This window comes from Lissotriton helveticus, chromosome 1_1 (assembly GCF_964261635.1).
Source record: "Lissotriton helveticus chromosome 1_1, aLisHel1.1, whole genome shotgun sequence".
Taxonomy (NCBI): Eukaryota; Metazoa; Chordata; class Amphibia; order Caudata; family Salamandridae; genus Lissotriton; species Lissotriton helveticus.
Genome location: NC_136057.1, coordinates 1,251,237,617 through 1,251,261,602, shown reverse-complemented (window position 1 = coordinate 1,251,261,602; position 23,986 = coordinate 1,251,237,617). Strand labels below are relative to the sequence as shown.

Sequence of the window (23,986 nt, the reverse complement as noted above, 5' to 3'; positions counted from 1 at the left end):
TAAATGTAAAGGGGCAGATTTATATTAACTAGCACATCCCCAGGGATGCACCAGTTAACGTGCACCGCTGCTCTGCCACCCACAGTGTGCCGCATTTACAATCAGATAGGACAAAGCTACATCAAAACCCTGCGCCTGCTTGAAGCAGGCATAGATCTTGACGCAGTTAGGCTGAAAGCTAAAGCAACAACTAAGTGTCGTGTGCAGAAGTTACAAAAAAGGAAAAATGGCGTTTAAACCAGTAATGAGACCATGCTAACGTAATACAGAGTAAAAATATCCAGGATCTACATCAGTTTGGGGTTCACGAACCTGGCAGGTACAAGGCACTGAGGCTTTCCACAGTGCATGTCTCATCCCAAAACATATGTGGTTTGTGAATGAAACAATTTCCTAGACCAAATGCTTTGGATTGGCTACTTCTAAAAAATTAAACACCCCTACTATCCCGGAGTTAGAGGAATATGATGGTTGGAGTAATTTTACTCGTTGTCTATTAAAGATTTACAGGCCCTACTCCGTAATTCTTCCTTTAACATTTCCAGTATAAATCCAAAAGGTTGACTGCTTTGGCAACGTGCCTTATCCACGGTTTAATAACGCTGCCTTTTGCTTTATATAAGTTTTCAAATTGTATGAAATATATACCAATAGGTCGTTATTAACCTTTAGGTAGTGGTTTTCTTCATGAAGTCTGGTCGCTTCCATACACATACAGATTTTCAAAGATGATCAAGAACTTTATCTGAATGGAGAGGAATGCACTGAGACGCCAGATCATTCACTAATGTGTAGGCACATACAGTTACACGGTTCATGCAACAAACACCGACCAAATATGGCTTGCGTGTTGCAAGGCACACCAGTTCCTGCTATCATCCCCACGTTCAAGTTCTTGGAAAATGGTAGTTATTTGATGCTCAATAATGAAGATTATTCTGGGTTAATTAAAAGTATTCATTTTATCGTAACAGTAAATGAACGGGTTATTTGCTGCAGAAATGTTCTATTTCCTCCCACACATGAACATAGGGAGTTTTCAATCTAGCCACAAATACCAACCTTGGCAGCACATTTCAACGGCATGGCAAGAATAAGAGCTATTTTGTCTCAGAGAGAGGTGGCCTTGAGTTCGGCCCGTGAAACTTTCGTGCTTCACACAGCGAACACCCGTACAGAGGTGCAGACCCTTTTAAATACAGATTCGCCTTTCCATTTCAGCAAGATGGTTCGGACTATCTCTAACGCGTCCTCCACAAAGGGCCTGGCGCACTTTTTTAAAATTGTTACCAGTGGTCTCGTGACTTCATTTGAGAAAATCTTTGGAGTCATCCCTGCTTTCTTACATTCTATTTTTTCCACTCTGCTTCGTGGATTCCCATTTTTACTTGCATTACCAGCGGACGCTCTTGTGCTTTTTTACATTTTTAAATATGGATGTCCCTCCTGTGCAAGCTCCCGCCCTGCAGCTGCTGACACTGTTCCGCAATCGCATGCTAGAATATTATGGCACAATGCCGTTGGCGATATTAAGCACGGCATATGGATTATCTTTTCTATGCTGATGTGATTCCTTCAAATCTAAGACACTAAAGTATCGGCACGCCCTAAACCAACACAAAGAGACCTTCTTAGCAAATAATATATTATGTGTATTAGGGAGGGTGAGATATAAGCAGCCGCGGGCCGTGGAGGGAGTTACGGTGGGGCAGGGATGCGGGGAGGGGGAGGGGCAGGGTGGAGCCCTCTCCACCCTGCCCCTCCCCCTCCCCGCCTCCCTGCCCACCGTAACTCCCTCCACGGCCCGCGGCTGCTTATAAGTGTTGCTAACTCTTATTCATTTACAGCATGTTAACATACTGTCACCATTCGCTTTTTATGTACTATTGACTATGCTGGTAATTTTGCTACTGATAATATGTGTACTTGTATAATCTAAGATACTACGCCTGAGAAGACGGCATTAGTAAATAAACATTTCAAATACACATGTGTTCTTCTTAACTCCATGTTCTCGTTTCTAAGAAATATATAACGACCGACTGTTCATGAGTTCCACGTATCCTGAGGTACTATAAGTTCATATTCTGGATTGTCTAAACATTGAGAGTTTGTTATATCCAATGTGACACTGTACCTAGCTTGCTAAGGGGTTTTGATTACTAAGGTGAGTTTTGGGACACCCTAATTCGCCGAGGTTCCAATCCTCTGTCCACAGTTCTGTGTCAGAACAGAAACCCTGCGACAGGGGCTCCCCTCAACCTTACTGGAGCTTCATCACACTTGCGATACAACTCCAGCAATGCGCCAACTTTACGGCACAAATACGTCACGCATCTGTGCTGTTTTTGCCCCATGATGCGCCGCATAGTAAATGCAGCACACCATAGGTGACGGAACAGCGGCACAGAATGACTAACACATCCCTGGTGATGCGCCAGTCATCATAAATCTATCCCTATGCTTCTTATCTTGTTAGAGATAAACCGCCATATGTATCATCAAAGTTTTTTGCATTTCCTAAATAGCGAACTTTAAGGAATAAATAGCGATTCTTTACCATTCCTAGTTTGCGATGAGCTATTTGCTAATTACAAATTACCCATTCATTTCCATGCAGCAGGAGGCCCATAGGAATGAAGGTGCAATTTGCGATTAGCAATTACCTCATCGCAAATTACGAATTTTTCCGACGGTGCAGGGGTGTCTCAAGAACACCCTGCTGCACCCCTGAAAAAGAAATTTGGGGTCATATGGCGCACATAAATTTTGAAAACATTCCTTTACCTCAAAAACGATTTTCAACTCATAATTTGAAAACACTGCACATGGGGAAATGACTTAAAATGTCCTTAAGACACATAAAAGCATTTTTTGATTGCCTTTGCAGCATGTTTCAGTCACCTTTAACATGCCTATGTAACGGAAACATTCAAAATCTAAATTTGCCATGCACAGGTGGGAGCATATTTACAAGCAATTTGCTCCACAGACAAACTTCTTACATTGAAATGGGAAAAATAACATCAGAGACTCTCAATTACCTTATAAAGAAGCAGACACCATTATGTCCTTCTCATCAATATTAAAACCATTGCTTTTTCTCAAAAACGATTTACAAGTCATAATTTGAAAACACTCCACAGCTCCTATGCACATAAAAGCCCTGTCAGTACTAATACTTCACATTTTCTCCAATTACAATTTCTCAAAGAAACAAAATCTATTTGTGAAACACTTGAGACAAAGCAACATTTGAAAAACACAACTTTCTTCATAATTTTCTCCTTAAAGCACACTATTTTCTATCTAAATTAAAGAAATCTTTTCTCACCTTAGCAAATACTTTGAGTTTCAAAACAGTCTCAGAAACACACCAATTTGTCTTCAGCAGAGCAAAAGGTATGCACTCCAGAGTCTGCAGCTATCAAAAGCACAGAAATGCTGTAATTCCTCACACATATCTCTCATGTCACCCAATCAAAACTCTTCCCTCACTTTTTTTCAAAGCAAAACCCTTCCCCCCTCTGCCCCCTCTCTGCTTTTTCTGCATAGCAACCACCTCTTGCAAGACCTCTCACACAACAATGTTGCAATTGAACTCTGAACTCTCAGTGCACCTGCATATCCAGAGCATTCTTTCATTTAATGATTTTTTCTTCGCCACTCAAAATACATCTTTCAACGAACTCATCCATGCACACTAACTTTCTGTTTTCAGCAATCAAAATCCACCAATCACTCTTACTGCTTCATTAACACAGAAACTCCTCAGTTTTTTTCATTTTACACTCTCATTTTTTCAACTGCCATTTCATTGCCACACTTCATCTGACTGCAGCAGAACCTTCTCTCACCATGTTTTCTGTCTGGATTGTTGGACATAGTTACATATATTGGGCTCAAAGGTACGCTGAAAACAGGAATTTACCTAACCTCAATTTACAAGATGTGGAAATTAAGTGGTTTGGCCACAGAGGATTAAAATGTCACCAATTGATACCATTGGTGAAAACCTTTATGCATTTGCCAAAACCTGACCTGTTAATTGTGCACTGTGGAGGTAATGATTTGGGCACTTTGACTGGGGTAGGTCTGGAAATGCTTTTAAAGGACACCTTTGAGCAATTGATGGCACTTTTTCCTCAGACTGCCTTGGTATATTCAAATATATGCCAAAGACAGAAATGGAGGTGGTCGAACCAATTTTGTCCACAAATTGAGAAGTCGAGGAAGCATGTAAACAAATCTGTTTCAGCTTACATGAGAGACCATGGAATGGGCTCCCTGTACAACAATAACTTGCGTTACTACATGCAAGATATCTACAGAGGAGATGGAGTTCACTTCTCAGATGAGGGCAACAGAGTTTTCACTCTGAATTTAAGAATGTGCATTGGTACCTACTTATAAGTACCTAAATGTACCATAAACCCAAAAGCTCTTCTCAGAGCTACCCTACATCTGATCACTCACAATTATTATTTTACTCTAACTTTTTTCACTAATTTTCAAGAAAGTACGCTCCCCAGAACGCTTCCCGGTTCGCGAACCGGGCGCACTCCACGCAAAAAAACTAAAAAAACGGTATATATTTTTTTGCCCTGCGAGACCCCTTCAAAGCCTCCACATCAAACCTAGGGGGTCAGGGACGATCTACTATGCCCCCTTATGGTCATTTGCCCCTTCGCTTTGGCCTCCTCTTGTCTCTCGATCCTACCGAGAGACAAGATGGCGGCCGCTCCGGACTGTTTGGAATGTTTACAGATGCCGAAAAACCAATCAGCTTCGCAAACCTCCGTAACGCGAAAAGTACGCGAAGCGGAGCGCTGTTACAGATATATATCTTTTTTTGAACGTTAATTTCTCAAAATCCACTGGAGCACATATATTGAGACCTAGCAAAGGCACATCGGGCTACCAGTCCCTACAATTTTGCCAAGTTTCGTGCAAATCCATTCAGCCGTTCGATTATTATTATTTTATTTTTTTTTGCCCCGCGGGGCCCTTTTAAAACCTACACATCAAACCTAGGGGGTCAGCGAGGATCTACTATTCCCCCTTATGGTCATTTGCCCCTTCGCTTTCGCCTCCTCTTGTCTCTCGATCCTACCGAGAGACAAGATGGCGGCCGCTACGGACTGTTTGGAATGTTGACAGACGCCGGAGAACCAATCAGCTTCGCTTCACAAAGCTCCGTTGCGCGAAAAGTACGCGTCCTGGGACGCTGCCAGGTCCGCTGTTACAGATATATATCTTTTTTTAAACGTTAATTTCTCAAAATCCACTGGAGCACATATATTGAGACCTACAAAAGGCACATCGGGCTACCAGTCCCTACAATTTTGCCAAGTTTCGTGCAAATCCATTCAGCCGTTCGGGCTAAAAGTGAGGCCAACCGCCCTATGGAAATTAACATGGGAAAAACGCGTTTTGGGACCCCCCTTTTTTCTCGGCCCCCCTTGACGAACCCCCCCAAAATTTTCAGGGGCTGCTCAGAAACAAAATGTGCCATTTTCCTGAAAATTTCAGCCAATTCCGTCCACAAACGCCAAAGTTATTAGACATAGAATTTTCAAAAATCCCATAGAGAAAAAATCCTAACTATATATACCTACTGGCGACCGCCAGTAGGTAATACACACATATATATATACAAACACACATATATATATATATATATATATATATATATATATATATATATATATATATATATATATATATATATATATATATACACACATATATATACACATATACACATACACTAAGCAAAAGCTGTTAAATACATTGGTGTAACTAGGGGCTGCAGGTGGGAGACCCCGGTCCTAGCTTATCTGTTTGGGAGTCGGGGGGGGGGGGCAGCAACATACCTTTGCTCCACAGTCTCTGGAGGTTGAACTTCCTCTGCCTCCTCATCATCGTCACGCTTCGCGGCTCGATATCTGGGGAAACCTGACTCCGCAGACCGGTGCGCAGCTGCCTGCCAGAGGTCAGTCCGACCGCAGTGACCCCTGGTGGGTGGGCTGCGAGCCCTGGCTGCAGAGGTGGCGGCCTTTAGATGGGTGCAGTCAGCCTCGATGGACGGGGCCTTGGCTGGGATAGTGAGCCCAGCTAGGACTGGCGGAAGGCCGTTGGGTGGACCCTAGCTGGCTAGGGCGGATGTGACGCCAGATGTGGCCTCTGGCTTGAGAAGCAGCAGCCCTCGAGTCGAGCAGGGGTCACGGCTCTGCAGTAGACGTCTAGGGGGCCCGTGGGTCTTGGTGAGGCCTGCTGTAGATGGGAGGGCAGCCCTCGGTTGGGGGTCAGTTGAGGAGCAGCACGCCCTGCTTCTGAGCTCGGGGGGCCCTCGTCCGACGCGCAGGGAGCTCGGAACAATCCACTCTGGAGTCTGGGAAAGTCTTCCAAGCCGACCGCATGCACCAGCTGGGTTTAAGTATTGATTCAGAAAAGGGGGTGGTGATGAACAGAGTGCCTGAATTAAGCAGACCACTCTTACCCAGTCCAAAGATCAGGGCTTGATCCATCACCGTTTTTTAGCTCACTGCACCATCCCAGCTCAGAACTTGGCTATATGCAAATTAGTCTGTTCCTGTCCCAGTGCATGATGGGAACAGGGCAAACCAAACTACCAAGCCAATTCTTATACTGGGAAGTAAACAAGCTTCCGGGGACCGGTTTCTGCCATTTCAGGCGTCGTCGGCCCGGCTTGCTTGAATCCTGATGGTGCAATGAGCAAGGGACTCACATCTGAGTATACCCTTCCACGCTTATGGTGGACAAAATGATTCAGAAAAGGGGGTGGTGATGAACAGAGTGCCTGAATTAAGCAGACCACTCTTACCCAGTCCAAAGATCAGGGCTATAGGTGTGGCAGGGTATACTCAGACATGAGTCCCTTGCTCACTGCTCCATCAGGATTCAAGCAAGCCGGGCCGACGAGGCTGAAATGCCAGAAACCGGTCCCCGGTAGCTTGTATCCTTTCTGGTGAAGAATTGGCTTGGTAGTTTGGTCTGCCCTGTTCCCATGATGCACTGGGCCAGGGACAGACTAATTTGCATATAGCCAGGTTCTGAGCTGGGATGGGGCAGTGAGCTAAATAACGGTGATGGATCAAGCCCTGATCTTTGGACTGGGTAAGAGTGGTCTGCTTAATTCAGACACTCTGTTCATCACCACCCCCTTTTCTGTATCGTTTTTGGCCACTATAGGTGTGGCAGGGTATACTCAGACATGAGTCCCTTTCTCACTGCTCCATCAGGATTCAAGCAAGCCGGGCCGAAGAGGCTGAAATGCCAGAAACCGGTCCCCGGTAGCTTGTATCCTTTCTGGTGAAGAATTGGCTTGGTAGTTTGGTCTGCCCTGTTCCCATGATGCACTGGGCCAGGGACAGACTAATTTGCATATAGCCAGGTTCTGAGCTGGGATGGGGCAGTGAGATAAATAACGGTGATGGATCAAGCCCTGATCTTTGGACTGGGTAAGAGTGGTCTGCTTAATTCAGACACTCTGTTCATCACCACCCCCTTTTCTGTATCGTTTTTGGCCACTATAGGTGTGGCAGGGTATACTCAGACATGAGTCCCTTTCTCACTGCTCCATCAGGATTCAAGCAAGCCGGGCCGAAGAGGCTGAAATGCCAGAAACCGGTCCCCGGTAGCTTGTATCCTTTCTGGTGAAGAATTGGCTTGGTAGTTTGGTCTGCCCTGTTCCCATGATGCACTGGGCCAGGGACAGACTAATTTGCATATAGCCAGGTTCTGAGCTGGGATGGGGCAGTGAGATAAATAACGGTGATGGATCAAGCCCTGATCTTTGGACTGGGTAAGAGTGGTCTGCTTAATTCAGACACTCTGTTCATCACCACCCCCTTTTCTGTATCGTTTTTGGCCACTATAGGTGTGGCAGGGTATACTCAGACATGAGTCCCTTTCTCACTGCTCCATCAGGATTCAAGCAAGCCGGGCCGAAGAGGCTGAAATGCCAGAAACCGGTCCCCGGTAGCTTGTATCCTTTCTGGTGAAGAATTGGCTTGGTAGTTTGGTCTGCCCTGTTCCCATGATGCACTGGGCCAGGGACAGACTAATTTGCATATAGCCAGGTTCTGAGCTGGGATGGGGCAGTGAGATAAATAACGGTGATGGATCAAGCCCTGATCTTTGGACTGGGTAAGAGTGGTCTGCTTAATTCAGACACTCTGTTCATCACCACCCCCTTTTCTGTATCGTTTTTGGCCACTATAGGTGTGGCAGGGTATACTCAGACATGAGTCCCTTTCTCACTGCTCCATCAGGATTCAAGCAAGCCGGGCCGAAGAGGCTGAAATGCCAGAAACCGGTCCCCGGTAGCTTGTATCCTTTCTGGTGAAGAATTGGCTTGGTAGTTTGGTCTGCCCTGTTCCCATGATGCACTGGGCCAGGGACAGACTAATTTGCATATAGCCAGGTTCTGAGCTGGGATGGGGCAGTGAGATAAATAACGGTGATGGATCAAGCCCTGATCTTTGGACTGGGTAAGAGTGGTCTGCTTAATTCAGACACTCTGTTCATCACCACCCCCTTTTCTGTATCGTTTTTGGCCACTATAGGTGTGGCAGGGTATACTCAGACATGAGTCCCTTTCTCACTGCTCCATCAGGATTCAAGCAAGCCGGGCCGAATAGGCTGAAATGCCAGAAACCGGTCCCCGGTAGCTTGTATCCTTTCTGGTGAAGAATTGGCTTGGTAGTTTGGTCTGCCCTGTTCCCATGATGCACTGGGCCAGGGACAGACTAATTTGCATATAGCCAGGTTCTGAGCTGGGATGGGGCAGTGAGATAAATAACGGTGATGGATCAAGCCCTGATCTTTGGACTGGGTAAGAGTGGTCTGCTTAATTCAGACACTCTGTTCATCACCACCCCCTTTTCTGTATCGTTTTTGGCCACTATAGGTGTGGCAGGGTATACTCAGACATGAGTCCCTTTCTCACTGCTCCATCAGGATTCAAGCAAGCCGGGCCGAAGAGGCTGAAATGCCAGAAACCGGTCCCCGGTAGCTTGTATCCTTTCTGGTGAAGAATTGGCTTGGTAGTTTGGTCTGCCCTGTTCCCATGATGCACTGGGCCAGGGACAGACTAATTTGCATATAGCCAGGTTCTGAGCTGGGATGGGGCAGTGAGATAAATAACGGTGATGGATCAAGCCCTGATCTTTGGACTGGGTAAGAGTGGTCTGCTTAATTCAGACACTCTGTTCATCACCACCCCCTTGTCTGTATCGTTTTTGGCCACTATAGGTGTGGCAGGGTATACTCAGACATGAGTCCCTTTCTCACTGCTCCATCAGGATTCAAGCAAGCCGGGCCGAAGAGGCTGAAATGCCAGAAACCGGTCCCCGGTAGCTTGTATCCTTTCTGGTGAAGAATTGGCTTGGTAGTTTGGTCTGCCCTGTTCCCATGATGCACTGGGCCAGGGACAGACTAATTTGCATATAGCCAGGTTCTGAGCTGGGATGGGGCAGTGAGATAAATAACGGTGATGGATCAAGCCCTGATCTTTGGACTGGGTAAGAGTGGTCTGCTTAATTCAGACACTCTGTTCATCACCACCCCCTTTTCTGTATCGTTTTTGGCCACTATAGGTGTGGCAGGGTATACTCAGACATGAGTCCCTTTCTCACTGCTCCATCAGGATTCAAGCAAGCCGGGCCGAAGAGGCTGAAATGCCAGAAACCGGTCCCCGGTAGCTTGTATCCTTTCTGGTGAAGAATTGGCTTGGTAGTTTGGTCTGCCCTGTTCCCATGATGCACTGGGCCAGGGACAGACTAATTTATATATAGCCAGGTTCTGAGCTGGGATGGGGCAGTGAGATAAATAACGGTGATGGATCAAGCCCTGATCTTTGGACTGGGTAAGAGTGGTCTGCTTAATTCAGACACTCTGTTCATCACCACCCCCTTTTCTGTATCGTTTTTGGCCACTATAGGTGTGGCAGGGTATACTCAGACATGAGTCCCTTTCTCACTGCTCCGTCAGGATTCAAGCAAGCCGGGCCGAAGAGGCTGAAATGCCAGAAACCGGTCCCCGGTAGCTTGTATCCTTTCTGGTGAAGAATTGGCTTGGGAGTTTGGTCTGCCCTGTTCCCATGATGCACTGGGCCAGGGACAGACTAATTTGCATATAGCCAGGTTCTGAGCTGGGATGGGGCAGTGAGATAAATAACGGTGATGGATCAAGCCCTGATCTTTGGACTGGGTAAGAGTGGTCTGCTTAATTCAGACACTCTGTTCATCACCACCCCCTTTTCTGTATCGTTTTTGGCCACTATAGGTGTGGCAGGGTATACTCAGACATGAGTCCCTTTCTCACTGCTCCATCAGGATTCAAGCAAGCCGGGCCGAAGAGGCTGAAATGCCAGAAACCGGTCCCCGGTAGCTTGTATCCTTTCTGGTGAAGAATTGGCTTGGTAGTTTGGTCTGCCCTGTTCCCATGATGCACTGGGCCAGGGACAGACTAATTTGCATATAGCCAGGTTCTGAGCTGGGATGGGGCAGTGAGATAAATAACGGTGATGGATCAAGCCCTGATCTTTGGACTGGGTAAGAGTGGTCTGCTTAATTCAGACACTCTGTTCATCACCACCCCCTTTTCTGTATCGTTTTTGGCCACTATAGGTGTGGCAGGGTATACTCAGACATGAGTCCCTTTCTCACTGCTCCATCAGGATTCAAGCAAGCCGGGCCGAAGAGGCTGAAATGCCAGAAACCGGTCCCCGGTAGCTTGTATCCTTTCTGGTGAAGAATTGGCTTGGTAGTTTGGTCTGCCCTGTTCCCATGATGCACTGGGCCAGGGACAGACTAATTTGCATATAGCCAGGTTCTGAGCTGGGATGGGGCAGTGAGATAAATAACGGTGATGGATCAAGCCCTGATCTTTGGACTGGGTAAGAGTGGTCTGCTTAATTCAGACACTCTGTTCATCACCACCCCCTTTTCTGTATCGTTTTTGGCCACTATAGGTGTGGCAGGGTATACTCAGACATGAGTCCCTTTCTCACTGCTCCATCAGGATTCAAGCAAGCCGGGCCGAAGAGGCTGAAATGCCAGAAACCGGTCCCCGGTAGCTTGTATCCTTTCTGGTGAAGAATTGGCTTGGTAGTTTGGTCTGCCCTGTTCCCATGATGCACTGGGCCAGGGACAGACTAATTTGCATATAGCCAGGTTCTGAGCTGGGATGGGGCAGTGAGATAAATAACGGTGATGGATCAAGCCCTGATCTTTGGACTGGGTAAGAGTGGTCTGCTTAATTCAGACACTCTGTTCATCACCACCCCCTTTTCTGTATCGTTTTTGGCCACTATAGGTGTGGCAGGGTATACTCAGACATGAGTCCCTTTCTCACTGCTCCATCAGGATTCAAGCAAGCCGGGCCGAAGAGGCTGAAATGCCAGAAACCGGTCCCCGGTAGCTTGTATCCTTTCTGGTGAAGAATTGGCTTGGTAGTTTGGTCTGCCCTGTTCCCATGATGCACTGGGCCAGGGACAGACTAATTTGCATACAGCCAGGTTCTGAGCTGGGATGGGGCAGTGAGATAAATAACGGTGATGGATCAAGCCCTGATCTTTGGACTGGGTAAGAGTGGTCTGCTTAATTCAGACACTCTGTTCATCACCACCCCCTTTTCTGTATCGTTTTTGGCCACTATAGGTGTGGCAGGGTATACTCAGACATGAGTCCCTTTCTCACTGCTCCATCAGGATTCAAGCAAGCCGGGCCGAAGAGGCTGAAATGCCAGAAACCGGTCCCCGGTAGCTTGTATCCTTTCTGGTGAAGAATTGGCTTGGTAGTTTGGTCTGCCCTGTTCCCATGATGCACTGGGCCAGGGACAGACTAATTTGCATATAGCCAGGTTCTGAGCTGGGATGGGGCAGTGAGATAAATAACGGTGATGGATCAAGCCCTGATCTTTGGACTGGGTAAGAGTGGTCTGCTTAATTCAGACACTCTGTTCATCACCACCCCCTTTTCTGTATCGTTTTTGGCCACTATAGGTGTGGCAGGGTATACTCAGACATGAGTCCCTTTCTCACTGCTCCATCAGGATTCAAGCAAGCCGGGCCGAAGAGGCTGAAATGCCAGAAACCGGTCCCCGGTAGCTTGTATCCTTTCTGGTGAAGAATTGGCTTGGTAGTTTGGTCTGCCCTGTTCCCATGATGCACTGGGCCAGGGACAGACTAATTTGCATATAGCCAGGTTCTGAGCTGGGATGGGGCAGTGAGATAAATAACGGTGATGGATCAAGCCCTGATCTTTGGACTGGGTAAGAGTGGTCTGCTTAATTCAGACACTCTGTTCATCACCACCCCCTTTTCTGTATCGTTTTTGGCCACTATAGGTGTGGCAGGGTATACTCAGACATGAGTCCCTTTCTCACTGCTCCATCAGGATTCAAGCAAGCCGGGCCGAAGAGGCTGAAATGCCAGAAACCGGTCCCCGGTAGCTTGTATCCTTTCTGGTGAAGAATTGGCTTGGTAGTTTGGTCTGCCCTGTTCCCATGATGCACTGGGCCAGGGACAGACTAATTTGCATATAGCCAGGTTCTGAGCTGGGATGGGGCAGTGAGATAAATAACGGTGATGGATCAAGCCCTGATCTTTGGACTGGGTAAGAGTGGTCTGCTTAATTCAGACACTCTGTTCATCACCACCCCCTTTTCTGTATCGTTTTTGGCCACTATAGGTGTGGCAGGGTATACTCAGACATGAGTCCCTTTCTCACTGCTCCATCAGGATTCAAGCAAGCCGGGCCGAAGAGGCTGAAATGCCAGAAACCGGTCCCCGGTAGCTTGTATCCTTTCTGGTGAAGAATTGGCTTGGTAGTTTGGTCTGCCCTGTTCCCATGATGCACTGGGCCAGGGACAGACTAATTTGCATATAGCCAGGTTCTGAGCTGGGATGGGGCAGTGAGATAAATAACGGTGATGGATCAAGCCCTGATCTTTGGACTGGGTAAGAGTGGTCTGCTTAATTCAGACACTCTGTTCATCACCACCCCCTTTTCTGTATCGTTTTTGGCCACTATAGGTGTGGCAGGGTATACTCAGACATGAGTCCCTTTCTCACTGCTCCATCAGGATTCAAGCAAGCCGGGCCGAAGAGGCTGAAATGCCAGAAACCGGTCCCCGGTAGCTTGTATCCTTTCTGGTGAAGAATTGGCTTGGTAGTTTGGTCTGCCCTGTTCCCATGATGCACTGGGCCAGGGACAGACTAATTTGCATATAGCCAGGTTCTGAGCTGGGATGGGGCAGTGAGATAAATAACGGTGATGGATCAAGCCCTGATCTTTGGACTGGGTAAGAGTGGTCTGCTTAATTCAGACACTCTGTTCATCACCACCCCCTTTTCTGTATCGTTTTTGGCCACTATAGGTGTGGCAGGGTATACTCAGACATGAGTCCCTTTCTCACTGCTCCATCAGGATTCAAGCAAGCCGGGCCGAAGAGGCTGAAATGCCAGAAACCGGTCCCCGGTAGCTTGTATCCTTTCTGGTGAAGAATTGGCTTGGTAGTTTGGTCTGCCCTGTTCCCATGATGCACTGGGCCAGGGACAGACTAATTTGCATATAGCCAGGTTCTGAGCTGGGATGGGGCAGTGAGATAAATAACGGTGATGGATCAAGCCCTGATCTTTGGACTGGGTAAGAGTGGTCTGCTTAATTCAGACACTCTGTTCATCACCACCCCCTTTTCTGTATCGTTTTTGGCCACTATAGGTGTGGCAGGGTATACTCAGACATGAGTCCCTTTCTCACTGCTCCATCAGGATTCAAGCAAGCCGGGCCGAAGAGGCTGAAATGCCAGAAACCGGTCCCCGGTAGCTTGTATCCTTTCTGGTGAAGAATTGGCTTGGTAGTTTGGTCTGCCCTGTTCCCATGATGCACTGGGCCAGGGACAGACTAATTTGCATATAGCCAGGTTCTGAGCTGGGATGGGGCAGTGAGATAAATAACGGTGATGGATCAAGCCCTGATCTTTGGACTGGGTAAGAGTGGTCTGCTTAATTCAGACACTCTGTTCATCACCACCCCCTTTTCTGTATCGTTTTTGGCCACTATAGGTGTGGCAGGGTATACTCAGACATGAGTCCCTTTCTCACTGCTCCATCAGGATTCAAGCAAGCCGGGCCGAAGAGGCTGAAATGCCAGAAACCGGTCCCCGGTAGCTTGTATCCTTTCTGGTGAAGAATTGGCTTGGTAGTTTGGTCTGCCCTGTTCCCATGATGCACTGGGCCAGGGACAGACTAATTTGCATATAGCCAGGTTCTGAGCTGGGATGGGGCAGTGAGATAAATAACGGTGATGGATCAAGCCCTGATCTTTGGACTGGGTAAGAGTGGTCTGCTTAATTCAGACACTCTGTTCATCACCACCCCCTTTTCTGTATCGTTTTTGGCCACTATAGGTGTGGCAGGGTATACTCAGACATGAGTCCCTTTCTCACTGCTCCATCAGGATTCAAGCAAGCCGGGCCGAAGAGGCTGAAATGCCAGAAACCGGTCCCCGGTAGCTTGTATCCTTTCTGGTGAAGAATTGGCTTGGTAGTTTGGTCTGCCCTGTTCCCATGATGCACTGGGCCAGGGACAGACTAATTTGCATATAGCCAGGTTCTGAGCTGGGATGGGGCAGTGAGATAAATAACGGTGATGGATCAAGCCCTGATCTTTGGACTGGGTAAGAGTGGTCTGCTTAATTTAGACACTCTGTTCATCACCACCCCCTTTTCTGTATCGTTGTTGGCCACTATAGGTGTGGCAGGGTATACTCAGACATGAGTCCCTTTCTCACTGCTCCATCAGGATTCAAGCAAGCCGGGCCGAAGAGGCTGAAATGCCAGAAACCGGTCCCCGGTAGCTTGTATCCTTTCTGGTGAAGAATTGGCTTGGTAGTTTGGTCTGCCCTGTTCCCATGATGCACTGGGCCAGGGACAGACTAATTTGCATATAGCCAGGTTCTGATCTGGGATGGGGCAGTGAGATAAATAACGGTGATGGATCAAGCCCTGATCTTTGGACTGGGTAAGAGTGGTCTGCTTAATTCAGACACTCTGTTCATCACCACCCCCTTTTCTGTAGGGTTTAAGTATTGGGCGGGTCCCAAGTGGTCCATCAGCCGGGGGGGCGGGGTGTGGACGTGTGAGGAGGGCAGTCAAGCAGCAGCTCCGCCGCAGATCTGATAATAGGCCTGGAGGGCGGGAGCAGCCCCCAGAGTGCAGCATTGTCCGCATGCCTGGGTCCTCCCCTCGCCCCCGCCTCTTCCTCCTGGACGGAGACTTCTGATTGAATAATTCACATTTATATAGTGGACGCTGCATATTCACGGTGTTTTATCGTCTCAATGTATGTCGCTCGCATGTTGTTGCGGTCAACCTTCCACTCTCGAAGTCAAACAAACACTGCCTTAACAGATCTGGAAAATTATGTTTGCCTTGAAAATAAACGGCCAGCGGGAGGGGGGGTTGGGAAAGGAACGGCCAGCGGGAGGAGCGGGAAAGGAACGGGAGGGGGGGGGCGGGGGAGGAACCGATAGCGGGAGGGGGGACAGGAAAGGAACAACTCACCTGGACTTCCTCGGCCGGCGGTCGGCCGCTAAATGGACCAAGCAAACCTCGACGAGCCCAAAAAAAAGCCCCGCCCACCGAGTGAACACGTCTACATGACGTGAGCAGAAAGGGAAAAATTCTCGGGAACGCCCCCGAATCTGGTCCGGCCTTTGACGGACAGATCCGGCTCCCAATGGCTAGCCTCCATTTATGGAGCTAGCCAATGGGAGGAGGGGGCGAGGAGGGGGCGGGATACCCGACCCAACAGAGAAACATAAGGATTTTGCTAGCGCATGCGTACTTCGTACGCATTGCCAGCAAAACCTAAAAAATATATAATTCTGAAGTGTGGTGAAAACAATTATTTTTTTACAATTAAAAAAAATAAATACACTAGGTGATGCCATTTCCACACATTATCAATTGTGTATGGTATACTTTTATCAGTGAAACTGTATGTCTGTGCAAATGTAATGTTCATTTCAATTCAAAATTTGTTGTCTGTAATAGCAGTGCACTACCACACCATGCATGTTCCACAGTACTCCACCCCACTCTACACCACTCCACTCTACAACACCCTAATCCACTCTATGCCCCTCCACACTATGCCAATCTAATTCACTCTATGACATACCACTCCATTCTATGACACTCCGCTTGACTCTATAACTTGCCACTCCATAAAATTCCACTCTACGCCACTCTACTCCATGCTACTCTACGATACGACGCCCTCCATTCTACAACACGCCACTTCACTCTATGACCTGCAACTCCACTCTAAGACACTCCACTTTACTCTTTGTCATCCCACTCCACACAATTCCGCAACACTCTACTCTACTCTGTGCCACTCTACAACACTCTACTCCATTCTGTACACTCAATGCAACACCTTATATGCCGGTCCATTCCACTCTACTCCCCTCTACTCTGACACACTACTCAACTCTAATCCTTTACTCCACTCTATAAGATCCACTCTACGCCACTCTAGGCCACTCCCCTACTCTACGGCACTCTACTCTACTCTACGACACTCCAAGACACTCCACTCTATGTCACTCCCCTCCCCACCACTTCAATCTGTTACACTCCACTCAACTCCATTCTACAACACTCTGCTCCACTCTAAGACACTCTACTTCCTCTACAACACTCCAAGACACTCCACGGCACTCCATGTCACTCCAATCCATGACACTCTACTCCACTCTATTCCACTCTACTCTACGACAATCTAGCTTACTCTATGCCACTCTACAACACTCCACTCTGTGCCACTGTATGACATTCTACATTACTCCATTTACACCACTCCATGCCACTTTACTCCACTGTACGCCATTCCACTCTGCTCTATGACACTCAATGACACTCTACTCCACTCTAAGCCAGTGCTTAATTTGTAAAAACATAAGTGCCAAGGTACTTGTCAGGAGGCCACTGCAGCCTGCACCACACATTGCGCCCAACAGCGCTGCTGATGATAGTACCTACACAACTAGTAACCATCACAATTCAGACTATTCCAGGCCTCTAAAGTTATAAGAAAGGCTTGGGCGGCAGGTAACACTTGTGTTAATGTATATTGAATTAATAAACAGCTGTTGTTGTTCTCATCTCTAAATTATAGAGACGGAACCACCATGTGGCAGACTGCCACAGCTGTGGTATTGACAATTAAGTGCCAGTGCCGAGCACTGGAAATCACCGTCCCAAATTAAGCACAACTCTATGCCTCTCCTCTCTATAATACTCTACTCTATTCTACGCTGCATCGCTCTACAACATTTCATTCTATGACATTCTTTGACACTCTACGCAACTCCATTTAGGCCACTCCACTCAACTTCACTCCCTCTACTCTATGATGCACTACTCAACTCTATTCCACTCTACTCTATGCCACTCCACTCTATGCCAATCCCCTCTATGCCACTGCACTCTACGGCAGTCCACGACATTCTGCTCCACTCTATGCCACTCCACTATAAATATATTACTACTCTTTTTCCAAGAATGGGCAAAAGCGCTTTCCCTGGTGAAAAAACCTCCTTATTCCCTGAAACAGATGGTAAAACCCATAAAATGAGCTGTTATCAGATGAGCAAATACAATGAATTCTTAGGTTGGAGGAAAGCAGTGACCTTCTTGGGAACACTTAGAGGTGAGGAGTTGCACTTTATAAGAACTCTGATTTACTGATTTATTGATAGGGTATGTCCCAACAAGCTGAGTAACATTTCAGAGGCTCCTGCTCAGTAATATTTCATAGGCTCCCGTTCATACCTACTTGTTTCCGGCTTCTCAATAAAGCCTCTGCATCCATAGATGCATGTGTGATAAACATGTGTGTACGCTGACAAGAGACTAATAGGAGCATTGTCACAAAGCAGCGGCGGCTCCTGTGCTATGGTGGAGTAGCATCGCCCTCTCTGCTGAGCCAGCTGAAAGAAACTGGAAAAATATAATGATAATAAAACCATTTTATTATCATTTTATTTTTATTTTCCCGCTAGAGCCAGCCAAGTCTGGGTGGGGAGGGCCATAATTACTGCAGGGGAGGAGTAGTGCGCAATGTAAGCGCGTATGACAATTTGTCCGCTGTCTAAGGCTGACCAAACTATCATGCGCACTTTGATCTCTCTCCACCCGAGCTGTGCTGCACAGCCGCATGGAGAAGAAGCACAGGCTTCTAGGATCTGAGGGAGTTCCAAACCAGCCTGCTCAGTTCAGTCACGGCGATGCTCTCATGCTGGTGATTAGTATTAACAGCATGAGAACAGCATCCTGATTGGTGCTTAGGAGCCTGATTAGTGTACACCAGACACCAGCCTGTAAAGACAATAAGTCGGGACCGGAACAGGAGAATGGCGGCAGCCGGCAGCGGCAGGTAAATGTTTTGGTTAGTTACCCTCCCCAACCCTGCCCCACCACTTATCAAGAGCAGCCACAACTGTCACACAGTACATAAATTAACCTGCTGCAAGAGCTTTTAAATGTGGATGCGCTCAATACCAAGGCTACATAGTCTTGAATCAACCTCATGCCTCTTCCATTCACTACCAGACACGCTCTGCTCCTTTCACTCGTTTGTGCAGGTTCCTCTCTATTTACAACTGTTTCCCCGTCCTTCTCTTCCTACTTCTTTCAGTGGCGGCTGGCAGGGAACGGTGGCAGGGGTTGGGAGTTTAAAAAAAAAATGAGGACTTACCTACTCGTCGCCGATTGCCAGCCACTCCCTCTCCTCCATCCTCTGCTCTTCCTGATCCCAACAGCATCCAGGCTTCCAGACTTCCCTAAGCCAATCACAAAGCTGCTGTCACCATGACAGCAATGTCATGATTGGTCTGAGCGCCGTGGTTCGGCGCTCGAACAGAGAGTAGGAGTCTGCGCATGTTTTCCACCCAGGCTGTGTATTACTGAGAACTTGCTAAGTGCAGTTAGGCGCACCTTCCACTACTCCCTCTTAACGGAGTCCAGCCCCGCCCCACCCTGACCTGGCTCCAGGGCGTTATAGTAAAAATTAAATGATAATAATGCTCAGTTATTATCATTTTATTTTTCCTTTATACTGCTCTTAGAGCAGTGAGGCAATGCTCCTCTGACTTAGCAGAGGAGCCACTGCTGACTTTCAATTTTGTGTGTTACTCCCTCACTCGCGATCAATGTCTGATGAGAAAAAAAAATTGCCAGTCTCCAAAAATGAGTGCCGCCGTACCCCACCGGCAACCACCAGCTCAAAGTAAACAGTATTTCACATCTAAACATGTATATTTAAACCACAGTGTCCCCTGGCACCTGTTAATGCATTTTAATGAGGTAAGCGCTCCTTCAGACAGACTTCTTCGTTGCTAATTACCACAACATAAACCTGCGCAATATTCCTGTAGGCTGATCCCCATCAGATACTTCAGTGATGAAATGGCTGAAAGGGCTAACCCAGGCCTACCTATGGCTAAAAGACGATAACCAAAGACAACGAATGGTAAAAGGGCGCTGACCAGGTGTCACTCTGTTTATTTTTCACAACACGAGGTCTTCATAGATACGTTTTCGTCATTTTTTGAGACAAGGGAATGACCTACCTGAGAGAGACCATAAGTCCTACTAGAAGTCAGAATATACACACCTAAAGGATGCATTCCCTGCATAGCTAGTCATTGTAGACAACATTTTGAAATTCAAATCAGTACCCCCACTTAAGTAACTGACGTGAGACCCCTCCAAATAAACTACCCTTTTGGAACAATTGCTGCAAATGAGTATAAATATCTTCTGCACCAAATACAGAATAGAGGTAGGGCTACTGTCGGCTAAAGCGGGAAAGATAATCAACGTGCTGCCTTCTAGTCAGAGCCATATATCACTTTCCTTATATCATTTTAGGGAACTAAAGTTATTCCTTCCCCATCTGATGGAGATAGTCAAATGCATCACCAGAACTAGAAACTCATTCTTCACTTAATCACTTGACCACCAGGGACCACATTTACCAACACTGTGTGCCATGTTTGCATCAAAAACATGACCCAAACCGGTGCAAATGTTGAATTTTTGATTTACTTTCTAGCATGAAATGCGTTTTATGCAGGAAAATAGCCATAAAGAAAATGCTGACGAGCGCTATTTGTACAACTATGAGTAATGAATGTATTCCATGGTTGGTACTTAAGTGTTCAAGGTAGACATGGCTTTGCACAAGATATTTGCACCTCCTTGAGACAGGCATAGAGCTGGAGAACAGTTTTCTTTTCTCTAAACTTTTTCGAATTTGCGGTGTAGCACATATACAAGCTTGGAAAAGTGTTATACTATGTCTAAACATAGTATTGTTTTGGTAAAGGAAGGCTTCCAGTGAAAAACCTATGTGGACATCACGGTGACATCCTTGCACCATGGTGCAAGTGTGCGTGTGTTTGTGTGGCGGAGACAGCCTAAAGTGCACCAGCGCAGGGGGAGAGAGATACAGGGCCATACCTTAGTTAGTACATAGAGTGCTGTTCTGTTAATCTCTATTCCATACAGCCCAGCGTAGCAATGTTGACTGCCGTGCTGCATTGATTGAAAATAAATCAATTTGGCTTCAAGTCTAGAGCCTCATCTACGAACCAGTGGTCTACGAACCAGTGGTTATGTGTGACTATGGAGTATTGGCTCTCGTGACTACATTTGAAATCCATCCATCACCATCTGGCCCTGTACAAATAAAGCATTCCAACCTGCCAGAGCTGCATTTACAGTGATGCAAACCATTGTGGGACCTCACAGTTGGTGGAACCAAAGTCTGATGAAGCTTAAGTATCCTGCCAAATGAACTTAAGACTTTTATTAAGCTAACTTGAATTTTTGAAACCAAACTCAACTGTTGTGTGCATCTAAACATTGGGATACTTTTGAGTGAAGTACACAGAATGCATGCCTAGACTCATGCTTTACCTTTGGAATTAAAGACACTAGGAAACTCACTGAAGATCGCAAGCATGATCACAACCATGTAATTGAGAACCCTTGCACCATAGTGGAATAATGTCAGCGTTATGGTTAGGATAATTTCTGTTCAGGAAGGGATACTTTGGAGGTTTTTTCCTCTTTGTATGTGTGCTGCAGAATACAGCACACTTGCAGGAGGAAATAACAATGAGAAATAAAGAAATGTCTCCTTCTTACACTAGCGGGAGGCTGGCACACCATTTTGGTGCCAACCCATGTCAACAAATGTTTATAAATAATGGTTTGCAAAGAAATCACTGGGGGAATGCACTGGAATGCCCATGCACCACCCATGGAATGCCTACCTAATGCAAAGTACTGCAAAGCAGCGCAATACCCCACACTGCATTTCTTTTTCTTACGAAGCAGAGCAGAGTGACATTTGCATGGCTTTGTAAATAGCAAACATGATTTTGTGTGAGGCAGCGTCAAAAAGGTGACGCATCCAACTCAAAATCCTTGTAAATGTGGGCTTAATCATATGTAATTCCTGACTCTAAAAATGAAGAAGTTAAAACAGCTAAGTCAAATCAGGCTGACAAGAAATCCGACACAGAGGCCCCGGGCTCTATTTCCAAGTCAAAAATGCATTTATTTGGGAGGTCTCGCATCCTGTACACCCTCCCCCTCTGAAGCTACGCCCTTTCTTTCAAAGGTGTCCTCTTTCTTTGCATATGAGTATTCAGGTGTACAAAAACCTAGCTACAACGTAGCAGTGGAGATACAATACAACTGAGGCGGTGGGCAGCGGGGTACTGTGCAGTGTGAAGGGTGCGCTGGATCGGTAGAAGGATGGGAAGGAAGGTCGCCGCAAGAGGAATGGTTGCAGCAAGCGAAGGAGGGATGGGCATGCAGAGTTGGAGAGGAATTGGTTAAGGGGTGCCTGAACTAAGAGAGGTGGGACTAAGGGAAGTGAAGCGGGATATGGAAGAAACACAATGTTGAAGCACCAGCAGCTAGGAGAAACAATGTTTGATGTGTGTATAAGTGTGTTAGAGATATATCAGAGCACTTTATACCACTCCTACTCCATATTTCATTCAGTGTAAACTGAAGCATTCATTAAAACATTCCAAGTATTTGTTAAATATTCTAGTAGTCACTGAATCAGTTGTTGCAGATATGTAGTTGGAAAAAATATGTTCTTGATGACATAAAGGTCAGGGGCCATTTTTCGTTTTGGACGAATTTATGTTGAAGAGTAATAATTTTTAAACTCCGAAAAGGATCAAAGAAATGCAGTGCAATGCAATTTATAAAAAAAGAAATGTGTGCGTAAATACCTGTCCATGATACTGGAATAGTTTACTGGAGAACAGAGTGCAAGCCACACTTTCTATTTTATACTTTATGATGAGTCTAACAGCTTGACTGTTCTATAAACCTATCAAATGTTGGCTACAGTAAAGGATCTCATCAGGCATTTATTGTTTTACATTTCTATGTCTTCCAGGGTGGGATGCTGTCATGGACTGGAAGGATGTCTTGTCGGGAGGAGAGAAGCAGAGAATGGGCATGGCACGGATGTTCTATCACAAGTACGTTTTCTCTATCAGGCTTTTGATCCTCTGCGAAGAATCTCATTTGTCTCTACAAGCAACACCGTATGGTAGTAACCTCTCAGATAATTTAAGAAGAAAGGTACCCCTAAATACTCTATTTGAGGTCTGAGACAAAGGGGGGAACAAACCAGTGAAATGTGATGTGGGGTCCCACTAGGCCTGTATTACTTCATAAAGGACTACATGGAGCTCACAAGGCAGGCCACATGTTAATTACTACTAAATTCAAATATGTACTCATTATACCGGATCATTTACTTAGTTCTTTATTATAATCCTCATTTTTAAACTTATTTTGCCATATACATTTTACGTTTCTTTTAGATTATACACTATAGATAATATGAACACATTCAATTGTAATACAAAACACATTACATAATTGTATCCACTATGCAATACTAATACAATGACCAATTGTTGTCACCTATTGTTAAAAAGCACATAGAATGTTCCAACAAAGACCTTTAGACTAAAAGATAAAAAAAATGGCAAATCTATTTACAAAAAAACCAACTTACCAAAAGAACATACTTCATTAGTATCCTGATGTCATACCCCCAGTACAGTGTATAATCCAAATCAAACATCTAAAATTTGTAAGCAAAAATAAGTTTTAAAAAAAATGAGTATTATAATAAAGACATAAGCAAATGATACCGGTATAATGAGTACATATTTGAATTTAGTACTAATTCTCATGTGGCCAGCCTTGTGAGCTCTATGTAGCGCTTTATGAAGTAATACAGGTCTAGTAGGACCTGCATCACATTTCATTAGTAACCTGTCAGATGCCAAACAATGCGTGAAGAATTCAAGCTGTCATCTCATTTCCTACAGCTCTGCAACTCCACTCCCTGTAAGCTTCACACCAGCACCTTCACCCTTCCACTGGAGAGTTCCTCCCTTAATGCTGCATTACCGCTCCCCACTCTATTTCCCCTTTTACTCTACTAACCAGTGTAAACCCACTATCATGCTCTGTGCCTCCATGTTTTGTGGGTATGTTTAAGCTATACAACTCAAATATATGTGTGTGTGCATAACTTACATAGTAAGGGGGCATGCCTCTAGAGTGCTGCTGACATGATATATCATGTGAAGAAACAGTGTTTAATACAGGGCTGTTTCTTACTTGTAAAATGAAGTGCGCTCTGTTTATTCGTGGACTCCTTTAGCATGATCACAAGCTTCATGTATTTTACTCTGGACATAGGCAGGAAACCAAATCCATATGCTATGAAGTAGGAAGAATGGAGATTGCTGCATTCTCGTGGCCTCCCACAAACACCAAACAAAGAACTCCAGTAGCTCAGTACAAAGCATAAGTGACCAATCAGTGAAAAATA

The 23,986-nt window shown here is 46.1% G+C and overlaps 1 protein-coding gene across 1 annotated transcript in view; it reads left to right on the top strand.

Moving 5' to 3' along the window:
- The window catches only part of ABCD2 (ATP binding cassette subfamily D member 2), a 218,981-nt gene that overhangs the window by 143,523 nt on the left and 51,472 nt on the right, over positions 1-23,986 (top strand). Inside the window, exon 8 of the mRNA XM_078679996.1 lies at positions 22,529-22,613. Within this exon, the coding sequence (XP_078536122.1) occupies positions 22,529-22,613 (85 nt within the window). The remainder of the gene's footprint in view (positions 1-22,528; positions 22,614-23,986) is intronic.